We start from the raw sequence: 13,393 nt of genomic DNA, 5'->3' as shown, positions 1-13,393 counted from the left end.
ATGTTATCAATCACAATCTAGACCAGTAACTTGTACAACTGGTTGTATAGATGGATATAAAGGTAATTACTGTCAGGATACCTGTCTAGATAACTGTATTAGTTGTAATAATAATCAATGTACAAGTTGTAAGACAGGATGGTATGGTAATCAATGTCGAACAAAGTGTAATAGTAATTGTATCAAAGGGTGTGAACAGGCTAAAGGAAGATGTACAAGTTGTAAAGCGGGATATTATGGAAACCAATGTACCGAACAGTGTCCTAACAGTTGTCCTGGTGATTGTAAACAGGATTCTGGACATTGTGAATCATGTAATTCAGGAACATTTGGTAATTATTGTAATGAAACATGTAGTACAGGATGTTTACCTGGTAAATCAACCTGTGAAAGAGATGGTAGGTGTACTGTAGGATGTATTAATGGTAGATATGGTAATAATTGTGATGGTAAATGTAGTACAGGTTGTAAGAATGGTACATGTAATAGAAATGATGGTAGTTGTATATATGGTTGTATTTCTGGTAAATCAGGACCTAATTGTACTAATGATTGTAGTAAAAACTGTATTATATGTAGTCAGAATGACAATAAGAAATGTTCCCAATGTTACGATGGATATTATAGACAGTCATGTAAACAACCATGTAATAAAACATGTCAATCACAAGATAATAATCCAGTATGTAATATAACTAATGGTTATTGTACTATTGGATGTATTAAGGGATATTATGGTGATGTTTGTAACAGGGAGTGTAGTAGTAATTGTTATGAGAAGACATGTCACCAGACTGATGGATTGTGTACTAATGGCTGTGTCGCTGGTAAAATGGGTGATTATTGCTCTATAGGTAAGCTACTGTCTTCATTGGAATTTCCTTTGTAGATCCACTAGTTTAGTGTATGGTGGTATTTAATTTTATCAGAGGTTTGATGTAGCTAATAGATCAGGCGACATTTTCGGGGGTAGAATATAAATGTAATATGTTTTCAGAAATACTATTACTCAACGAAAATCCCATAATTCCTTCAAATATACATCGAACAAAAAATTTCAATTTCTATTTATTTCGTTCACAAGCTTATTTTCTGTCTGAAAATTGGGATAGTTGACACACAGAAATTAAAACTGTTTTTCAAAATGGGGGGTTTGAAAAAAGACGATTTGTCACTATTACTGATTAACTTAGAATAATTTCTGTTTCTGAGACCAATGAAGGACTTGATCTAGAACTTCGCGACAGAATCTATAATCTAGAATCGTGGAATTTAAAAATGTATTTTTTAGCATCCTGTTTTATATCGTTTTCTAGATTGTTCTGGTGGAACATATGGATTAAGATGTAACTCTACTTGTGGTAATTGTTATAACCAAACAATCTGTCATATTGTAACTGGAGCTTGTGGTGTTAAGGGATGCCAACCTGGTTTTCAAGGACCAACTTGTAAAGAAGGTAATGACTCATATCAGTTTGCATTTGTATTTTTATCTGCAAATTTCCTTAAATTACAGTCAAAGTTTGAAAGAATTGGTCTATTTTGCAGCATATAATCTAGCCAAGTTGAGAATATCCCATGGTATGCTCTACATTGTCCAATTTTGATGAGATACGCCGGACACGTATGTAAGGATCTAGAAATCGAGTAGTTCATTGTGTCTTATCGAAGGAATTCTTGTGAAATCTAATTATTATGCATTACATTTATAGAAGAGACAGACACTAGTTCTATAACAGCTGGAATTGTTACCTTGGTAGTAGTTATTGCAGTGGTCATTGGTCTAGTTTTAATAATACGACGGTAAATAGGATTATTTTAATATAATTGTAACATAAAATTCGACTAAAAAGTGTTTACCAAAGTAACCTAAGAATCCATCTCAGTGGTATGAATCTATTTCAAAATAACTTAACAATGTAAATCATCATCAATTGAAATCGACAATTTCAATATACATATGGGTTGGCTAAAAAGTTATAAACTGTCTCGTCAATCGGATTGCAACAATCTTATGACAGGAACACCCATTTAATGAATCATGGACATACAAACTGCAGTTTCCTGGCTTCACTTAACAATACTTCATGACCCTGAGTTTATAGACCGATTTGGCCGATTTCAGCGAAATATAGGTGTATAATATAGGCATCTCTCTTTAAATATTTGTTGTTGTTATATGTACAAGAGCCTGCATTGAACGGTGTACTTGAAAAAGATAAAAATAATCAAGTCAAGCTACTTGGAACATGGGCAACGGCAGATTGAAGTATCCAATATCTGGATCGGATGCTTTGTTCTTTTTGGTGGTTTAATTGTCATATAGATAATAATGTTATTTTCCAACTTTATAGTCACTCAGAGATATACGTCAACATGTTCCTGTTTGGTTTTGATCTATTAAATGATAAAATATTAATGAGGAACTATTTGTATGATTCATTAGATATCTTTCCCTGTACTTAATATTCATCACATGTGTTAGTTGGGGTTTTTCAGTGGTATTATGAGTATTCTTCCTTTTAGACCATTCATATAACATTCCTATTATATTACAACCTGACACGTGCTCATTTAGTTTTTAAAAGATCATTTGAAATATATGGAGGTAAAACGTTGCCAAAATTGTCGATTGCGTCGCAGCTTTAAAATACCAATGTCGTCATTACAAAATACATTTGTCAATACTGCAAAGTACAATTGTCGATATGTAAAAATGCAAAATGTATAGGTATTCGGAAACGGAAATAGCACCGGGTAGGTAAATGCGACCACACAGTCAATAACATAGACGTTATGAGAAAGTTAAAGATGCATAGTCAATATGAATTATTTCTTTTTCATTTACACATGCCAAGCCAATTGTTGTTATACAACCAAAGATATCGTCACTTTTTAAGAGCTACAACGAAAATAAAACATTGTCCGATAAATATGATCTCAATTTATGACAGTTTATTAATAGTTTTGTAAGGAAATGTAACATGGCATAGAAAATTGAATACGCTATGCAGGAAAACGACATGCCGTTGAAATGTTGAACAGTAAGATGTGAGTCTCCTCTTATAGAAAACGTCAGAAAAATGAGTTGAGATCGACTGGAAGAACTGATATTCTTCTTTCAACTACAAACCGACTCTATGTCAACAAAGGCGATACTTTGCAATATATTTCATTAACCGGTAACAGTTCTACCAACAACGTAGATTTAGATTTCGGGGATAACGCAGACAGCCATCAACAAATTTACCAGAATATTGAAATTATTAACTCAACTGTATCATCTACCAGGGTAGATTTACCAGACTTATGGGACTACTGTCAAGAGAAACTAGGTCAATTGACAAAACAATATCAGGTATGTTGAGTATTGACAATGTATTATCTCTCTTTCACAGATTACCATTAACATCGATTTTGATTTTTACTTATCCATGTCTTTAGAGTTGTTTGATTGTCAGAATCTTGTAACTGCAAATCATTTAAGATTTGTCAACTATTATTTCCAGAAATTGCCTAAAGGACTTTGTCGGCCACATACCATTTGTTTGAATGAAATTAATGGACCAAAGAATAGATACAAAAATGTGTGTGCATGTAAGTTAAGTTTTAACGTATTAGTAATCTACGATACCACAGGTATTGATATCTATTAACATATAGTTGGGACAGACTAGATATTGATTTATTATACCATGGCATATAGTATCTTTTATACAGTAACATGTCAGAAATTGATATCTATCATACAGTAACACGTACGAAATTAATATCTTTCGTACCATGACATGTTAGATATTGATATCTATTATACCATGACATCATACATTGGTATCTATCATACATAAACATGTAAGATGTTGGTATCTATTATACCGTGACATGTAAGAAATTGGTATCTCTATTATACCTGACATGAAAGATATTGATATATATCATACAGTAACAAGTTAGATATTGATATCTATCATACAGTAACAAGTTAGATATTGATATCTATCATACAGTAACAAGTTAAATATTGATATCTATCATACAGTAACAAGTTAGATATTTATATCTATCATACAGTAACAAGTTAGATATTGATATCTATCATACAATAACAAGTTAGATATTGATATCTATCATACAGTAACAAGTTAGATATTTATATCTATCATACAGTAACAAGTTAGATATTTATATCTATCATACAATAACAAGTTAGATATTGATATCTATCATACCGTGACATGTTATAAATTGATATCTGTTATAGCATGACTCGTTAGAATGATATATATATATATCTATTATACCATGACATGTAATATATAGATATCTATTATACCTGACATGTAAGATATTGATATTAATTATACCATGACATGTAAGATATTGATATCTATTATACCATGAATGTAAAATATTGATATCTGTTATACCGTGACATGTTAGATAGTGATATCTATCATACAGTAACAAGTTAGACATTGATATCTGTTTTACCGTGACATGTTAGATAGTGATATCTGTTATACCGTGACATGTTAGATATTGATATCTGTTATACCGTGACATGTTAGATATTGATATCTATTATACCATGACATTTTAGATATTGATATCTATGATACATTAACACGTACGACATTGGTATCTATTATTATACCTGACATGTTATACATTGATATCTATTATAACTGTCATGTAAGATATTGATATCTATTATACCGTGATATGTTAGACATTGATATATATTATACTGAGACATGAAATATAATGATATCTGTTTTACATGACATGTTAGATATTGATATCTATTATACTATGACTTGTGATATGTGATATGTTAGATATTGATATCTATTATACTATGACTTGTTATATGTGATATGTTAGATATTGATATCTATTATACTATGACTTGTGATATGTGATATGTTAGATATTGATATCTATTATACTATGACTTGTTATATGTGATATGTTAGATATTGATATCTATTATACTATGACTTGTTATATGTGATATGTTAGATATTGATATCTATTATACTATGACTTGTGATATGTGATATGTTAGATATTGATAGATATTTATTTTTTAGTTTTACAATAATGATTGATTGATATAATGACAATAAATCTTTGAATATTAATATACATTATACCGTGTCGTTGATACTCTAAGGTTAGGTGTTTGGTAATAATTTAAATGTTTAATAGTTTATCGTTGTTGAAACAACTTGTTGACTCTCAAAATCAAACAAAATAGTGCTCGAGGCTTTTACTTGTATTTGCTTCGATACAAAATAACATGATAATCTTTTACAGTTGATGATACTAGAGTCAAACTACAACCAATAGACAATGATCCTAATTCAGATTATATCAACGCCTGTTATATTACTGTAAGTTATAGTTTTAACTTATAATGATCCTAATTCAGATTATATCAACGCCTGTTATATTACTGTAAGTTATAGTTTTAACTGACAATGATCCTAATTCAGATTATATCAACGCCTGTTATATTACTGTAAGTTATAGTTTTAACTGATAATGATCTTAATTCAGATTATATCAATGTCTGTTATATTACTGTAAGTTATAGTTTTAACTGATAATGATACTAATTCAGATTATATCAATATCTGTTATATTACTGTAATTTATAGTTTTAACTGATAATGTTCTTAATTCAGATTATATCAATGTCTGATATATTACTGTAAGTTATAGTTTTAACTGATAATGATCTTAATTCAGTGTATATCAATATCTGTTATATTACTGTAAGTTATAACTTTAACTGATAATGATCTTAATTTAGATTATATCAATATCTGTTATATTACTGTAAGTTATAGATTTAACTGATAATGATCCTAATTCAGATTATATCAATATCTGTTATATTACTGTAAGTTATAACTTTAACTGATAATGATCTTAATTCAGATTATATCAATGTCTGTTATATTACTGTAAGTTATAGTTTTAACTGATAATGATATTAATTCAGATTATATTAATATCTGGTTATATTACTGTAAGTTATAACTTTAACTGATAATGATCTTAATTCAGATTATATCAATGTCTGTTATATTACTGTAAGTTATAGTTTTAACTGATAATGATCTTAATTCAGATTATATCAATGTCTGTTATATTACTGTAAGTTATAGTTTTAACTGATAATGATCCTAATTCAGATTATATCAATGTCTGTTATATTACTGTAAGTTATAGTTTTAACTGATAATGATATTAATTCAGATTATATCAATGCCTGTTATATTACTGTAAGTTATAGTTTTAACTGATAATGATATTAATTCAGATTATATCAACGCCTGTTATATTACTGTAAGTTATAGTTTTAACTGAAAATGATCTTAATTCAGATTATATCAATATCTGTTATATTACTGTAAGTTATAGTTTTAACTGATAATGATACTAATTCAGATTATATCAACGCCTGTTATATTACTGTAAGTTCTAGTTTTAACTGATAATGATCTTAATTCAGATTATATCAATGCCTGTTATATTACTGTAAGTTATAGTTTTAACTGATAATGATCTTAATTCAGTGTATATCAAGATGTTCCTTCTTCCAATAAGCCTATTATAAATGTATCATTTATTTGTATTGTAGATGTATGGACAGTCCTCAAAGTATATCGCATCCCAAGGTAACTTACCACACATTTTGTAGTTAGAATAGAATGTACTCGATATTATATCTACAGTCCTCGCGAGCAGCTCTGTTCTAAATACTACATCAACAGCAATATCGTGTATAATACATTAAGAGCAACATCGGTTTATGACACAACCTAAATAGCAACATCTTGTATAATACATCAATAGTACCATCGGATTTTAACACTGCCTTAATAACAACATCGGTTTATAACACAACCTAAATAGCAACCAACCTAAATAGCTAAATAGCAACCAACCTAAATAGCAACATCGGTTTATGACAACCTAAATAGCAACATCGTGTATAATACATCAATAGTACTCGATTTTGACACAACTTAAATAGCAACATCGTGTATAATACATCAATAGTACCATCGGTTTACGACACAACCTAAATAGCAACATCGTGTATAATACATCAATAGTACCATCGTATTTTGACACAACCTTGATAGCAACATCTTGTATAATACATCAATAGTACCATCGTATTTTGACACAACCTTGATAGCAACATCTTGTATAATATATCAATAGTACCATCGTATTTTGACACAACCTTGATAGCAACATCTTGTATAATACATCAATAGTACCATCGTATTTTGACACAACCTTGATAGCAACCTCGGATTTTGGCACAACGTAAATAGCAACATCGTGTATAATACATCAATAGTACCATCGTATTTTGACACAACCTTGATAGCAACATCTTGTATAATACATCAATAGTACCATCGGTTTACGACACAACCTAAATAGCAACATCGTGTATAATACATCAATAGTACCATCGTATTTTGACACAACCTTGATAGCAACATCTTGTATAATACATCAATAGTACCATCGTATTTTGACACAACCTTGATAGCAACCTCGGATTTTGGCACAACGTAAATAGCAACATCGTGTATAATACATCAATAGTACCTTTGGATTTTGACACAACCTAAATAGCAACATCGTGTATAATACATCAATAGTACTATCGTATTTTGACACAACCTTGATAGCAACATCGGATTTTGACACAACCTAAATAGCAACCAACCTTAATAGCAACATCGTTTTTTGACACAACCTTGATAGCAACATCGTGTATAATACATCAATAGTTCCATCGGATTTTGACACAACCTAAATAGCAACATCGTGTATAATACATCAATAGTGCCATCGGATTTTGACACAACCTTAATAGCAACATCGGTTTATGACACAACCTAAATAGCAACATCATGTATAATACATGAATAGTACCATCGGATTTTGATACAACTTTAATACCAACATCGGTTTATGACACAACCTAAATAGCAACATCGTGTATAATACATCAATAGTGCCATCGAATTTTGACACAACATAATCAGCAAAATCGGTTTTTGAAACAGTCTGAATAGCCACAGCCTCAGTCGGGTTCTAATACAGTAGGTGTTAATACTACATCAAAACCGATATAGGTTTTAAAACTGCATCAAGAGCAACATAGATTTTCAATACTACATCAAAACCAACATAGATTTTTAATACTACATCAAAACCAATATCGGATTTAAAACTACATCAAAAACAACATCGGTTTTTAAAACTACATCAAAAACAACATCGGTTTTTACAACCACATAAAAAACAACATCGACTTTTAGAACTACATCAATAGCAACATCGGTTTTTAAAACTACATCAAAAACAACATCGGTTTTTACAACCACATAAAAAACAACATCGACTTTTAGAACTACATCAATAGCAACATCGGCTTTTAGAACTACATCAAAAACAACATCGGTTTTTAAAACTACATCAAAAACAACATCGGTTTTTAAAACTACATCAAAAACAACATCGGTTTTTAAAACTACATCAATAGCAACATCGGCTTTTAGAACTACATCAAAAACAACATCGGTTTTTAAAACTACATCAAAAACAACATCGGTTTTTAAAACTACATCAAAAACAACATCGGTTTTTAAAACTACATCAAAAACAACATCGGTTTTCAAAACTACATCAAAAACAACATCGGTTTTTAAAACTACATCAAAAACAACATCGGTTTTTAAAACTACATCAAAAACAACATCGGTTTTTAAAACTACATCAAAAACAACATCGGTTTTTCAATACTGCATTGATCTTAAATACCACATTAACACCAACATCCTTTTTTCTGGATTAAAGCTATTGAGCTATATTAAGGAAAGGTGTCAGATAGACTATCTCTTTCTTGATAAGGTATAATATGTCATTTTAGGGCCTAATGAAGTTAATTTGGAAGAGTTTATAAGAATGATATGGGATGTTGATGCTAGTAAAATAGTTATGTTAACAAGTCTGTTTGAAAACGCCATCGTATGTATCACTTTTATTCCTTCTTTAAGCCTTATTACCTGTGTTGACGTCAACAGTTTACCCATTGATTTAACTAAAGAATAAAGTGAACGTGTTATTGCTATTCTACATTTAACATTTTCAGGAGAAATGTAAGCAGTATTGGCCAGGTATTGGTAAAACACAACAATTTGATCAAATTAACATGAAACTGATAAAAGAAGAGGTTTATGCCCATTTCACTGTGAGAGAACTACAAATAACCAAGGTAGAAAATATATAAGTTCTAAAGAACAAGTGTAAATAATACATCATGAGCATTCAAGAAAGATCTCTTCAGAATATCTAGCAAACTGTAAACAGGTGTTTCGTGACTGTCGGACTGTCTGATCCCAAAAACTAGCCTACTGAGAATCTTAGATTGTCTTAAAGGGATTGTTAACAGGTTTTCTAGAATTTTTATGTTTATCGGGGACACCGAACCATCAATTTGCACCATTCCAAATTTCAATCAGACGTCTGTGGTGCCTGCAATTCCACTAAAACTAAGCGTTTGATGACGTCACTATCGTAAAATATGCTTTATCACATTTGGCCCTTCGCGATTAGTGATGTTATTATACACAATCCCTTTAAGGTTGATGAAAATTACAACCAGTGAAAAAACTATTATTTAGTGACTTGATGAAGAGATTTTTCAATCTGAAATTTTTGGTAGAGAAGTATGATAAATGTAGAATCATCAAACAAAGGAAGGAATAGATTTTTCTGTTACTTTGTTTTTAAATTACTGAATTCACTGCATGATCAAAAAGTAATACTGTTGTTTTATGTTATTCTTAGGCGAAATCAGATACAAGAATATTCCGACAATATCATTATACATCATGGCCTGATAAAGGTGTACCATCTGATATTGCTTCATTGGTTGAATTCCGTAATAAAGTCAACAAGTCATCATCCAAACGTTCAGGACCTATGATTGTTCATTGCAGGTAGGGATATTTCACTCAATTTCTTCTTTCTACATTTCTACCAATGATGCTCTCAGAAAATCAGTTTCTGATTCAGACATCAATCTCTACATTTTTTGATCACCAAACAGATTGTGTTCTGTTTAAAATAGTACCGTGGTATTTGTTCGCCCCCCTCTCCTGATGTTTCCTAGAAACGCCACTGAGCCTGTTTTAAGTTATTTTTGCAATGATCCGAAAATAAAAATATTGGTATTCTGTATTTTTCAGTGCTGGTATTGGTAGAACTGGAACATATTTAGCTTTAGATTATCTCATACAACAAGCTCAAGCTGAAAATTCTGTAGATATTTTTTCTTGTGTATCACAGATGAGACAAGAAAGAGTTAACATGGTTCAGACTGTGGTAAGAAACAATTACTATTAGGAATCTAGTCTTCAATTTTAACATTTTCAGTTCATTCAAAGTGTAATGCCAAGTTTAAAGGTATCATTTTTTAACCAATTGTACCTTAGTCGCAGAAACAGGAATTTGTTTAGCTCAGCTAATCAACAATATAGTGTTCACAGCTCGCCGTCGAAATTTGAGCCTTCATATCCATGTGTGTCCAGAATTATTCGCGTTTGAAAATTAAAAAGACGAGTCGTCTTTTCTTATGTCATCTATAGAAATAGGAAATGAAATTCCTAGTTTAGATATTTTTGAGGGATTATGCGATTTATGTACATTTCTAGTATTTCTGGAGACTATTTACATATATTCAACATTCAATTCAACTCAATTTTTTAGAAAATCTCTTTATAATCCTTTTAATAACTCTTCTTTTACAGACCCAGTACATCTTCCTTCATGATGCTCTAACAGTTTGGTATATAGCTGATGATACAACAACATCAATAACAAATTATCCTCAAATATATAATCAACTTCTACAACAAGATAAACATAATAATACATCACAATTACAACATAAATATCAGGTATGTACATGTATTTCTATATCTTTCACTTAATGTGCACAAACATTGAAGCTTAGGTCTAACTTCAGCTTTCTAATGTTGGAATTGCCCACTATTGTTCCAGTTATGTTTCAATACATACGTACACCCCCAGTAAAATGGCCTTTAATGAAAATTCAATTCATTCATACAATTATGCACCATGACGTCATATTCTCTTCATTCAAATGATCAATACAGTTCGTAAATATAAATCGATAATTAAATACAATCGATAATCGTGATATACATAAAGAAATTGGTCGACGATAATCTCTGGCATTATCCGGGTATCTATATATTGCACATTGGAGGTAGCTCCAAGAGATGTCAAGAGAAAATATTAGGCATATTTCATGTCGCCCAAATAGTTGCCCAAAAGGATATTTTGTTTATAGTACTGCCTTTACTAACTATTTATACAGATGCAATTGTTACCAATAAGGATCATCAATACAATTCTTAGAGATTTATTTTTGATATACTATTTATCTAGTCGATGAATAAAATAAGTTGTAAGATAGAAGAGGAAGGATTCTCAGATGCTCTAAAACCAGAAAATAAAAATAAAAATAGAGATCCTCATGTCTTAGCAGGTATGTATAAATTTTTCTCAGAATGTTCGGAAATACATGTATTATAAAGAAAATAGCCATTTTATCAATCTTTAACATCTAAAAGGTTGCAATTCAAAACGTAAGCGTGTGACTGCCTTAAACCTTCTATTTGAGAAAATTTCAATACTTACGTCAACGGTGTGCCAGGTTTCACCAAAATTCCATAATCTATCGTGTTCATCGTTTATAGTGTTTTACTTCATGGACAATTCAACAATTTACATTATCATCATCATGTTATGTAGTTATAATATTGCATTCCTGTGTGGGGCATTTCAGGTAATTCTGCTAGATTGATGATAATGAGATCAGCCTATGAGAACTCTTCCGATTATATCAACGCAGTTTATCTTCCGGTAGGTTACTTTCTATTCTTGTAACTCTGTAAGACTATGCTGTTGATCTTGTCAGTGACGGAGGTCCGAGGGTTGATCCGATACCCTCCCCCCATCCCAGGCCAGTGAAATGAAAGATAACTAGAGCCACACGTGGCACAGAGTGGGACTTTGCAAATGTAGCAAGTTGCAAAAGACCCCGAAAAAAATCAACCCTCCACGATAATTAGATCATGTGCAAGAACAGTCTAAAGTTGTGAAATGACCTTTGATCTTGTAAAGGAGAAGGTCTAAAAAGGTCAAAATCAAGAGTTATACGTCATCAAAATTTCTAATTGCACACGACTATAAAACCGGACGTTGACATAGGACAGCAAATATAAAAGTATAAATAGATAGCAAATGCCAATGACGTTTGATCATACAAAGGTCAAGGTCAACAAAGGTCAAGGTCAAAAATTGAAAATTTGGAATTTCCAAAACCAGTTACTTTTTTTGAACTATGAAGCGGAAACAACCGAACTTCTAAGACAAAGTGGCTTAAAACATGAGATAATTGTATGCAAAGTTCCATTTTGAACAAATGTATACTTTGCGAGTTATGCCCTTGGCCAAAAATGTCAATAATGAGTAATTTAACCCGGATGTGCCACGCCCACCTCAATTTTTTTTGCATAGGTTAATTGATATTCAAAATGTTATGTCGTGTGTCAAATTTCAAGCTTCTACATCATACAGGTCAAAAGATATAGGTCAACAAAAGTCAACAAAGGTCAAAATCGAAAAATGAAAATATCCAAATGTAAAAAACCCGTTCCTTTTTTGGAACTATAAAGCTGAAGAAACAGAACTGTTAACACAAACTGGCCAAAAGGATGAGGTAATTGTGTGCAAAGGCCCTTTTTGAACAAATACATCCTATGCGAGTTATGCATACACCAAGCTCAAAATGTGGCAAATATTGTAAAAAAAAAACTCGAATTTGAAAAAATCACGACTTTCAATTTTGCTTTGAAAAAACGATTGTTATATATCTATGTAAAGTACACGAGAAGCACATTAGGAAACCGAAAAAATTTACTCTCTAGGTTAATTAGGTCGCGTGCTAGAGCAGTCCAAGGTTGCGAATTTGGCTTTTTACGGATAGCTAGAAAACCGGAAGTACATGTCGGAGGTCAAAGGTCAAAGTATCAAATGATAGCCAGGGTCAATGACCTTTGACCCTATGAAGGTCAAGGTCATCAAAGGTCAAGGTCACAAGAAATAAGCTTTTAAACTTTGAAAAAATTCAACCGGAAGTTGCGAAAATGCGAAAGCAAAATTCAAAAATCGGCTCGCAACGTTTTGTGAACATTTGACTGCAGATTACATCGACACCAAATTTATGCAGATTTAGTTTATCCCTAAGGACTTATTTCGA

The 13,393-nt window shown here is 31.2% G+C and overlaps 2 protein-coding genes across 2 annotated transcripts in view; both read left to right on the top strand.

Moving 5' to 3' along the window:
• LOTGIDRAFT_127599 (hypothetical protein) overlaps nt 1–334 on the top strand; it is a gene marked incomplete at both ends in the record, with an annotated part of 8,948 nt that extends 8,614 nt beyond the window's left edge. The window contains 2 exons of the mRNA XM_009063493.1: nt 90–165; nt 220–334. Coding sequence (XP_009061741.1) covers nt 90–165; nt 220–334 — 191 coding nt within the window. The remainder of the gene's footprint in view (nt 1–89; nt 166–219) is intronic.
• A 9,956-nt stretch (nt 335–10,290) lies between these two features.
• On the top strand, nt 10,291–10,449 carry LOTGIDRAFT_127674 (hypothetical protein; the record flags this gene model as incomplete). Its single annotated transcript, XM_009063492.1, has 1 exon — nt 10,291–10,449. A coding segment is annotated over one exon (159 nt), but the record flags the coding sequence as incomplete, so codon positions are not given.
• Nucleotides 10,450–13,393: the final 2,944 nt, after the last annotated feature.

Source organism: Lottia gigantea (assembly GCF_000327385.1).
Source record: "Lottia gigantea unplaced genomic scaffold LOTGIsca_58, whole genome shotgun sequence".
Classification (NCBI taxonomy): domain Eukaryota; kingdom Metazoa; phylum Mollusca; class Gastropoda; family Lottiidae; genus Lottia; species Lottia gigantea.
The sequence above is the reverse complement of the archived record's forward strand: the minus strand, read 5'-3'. Positions and strand labels throughout refer to the sequence as shown.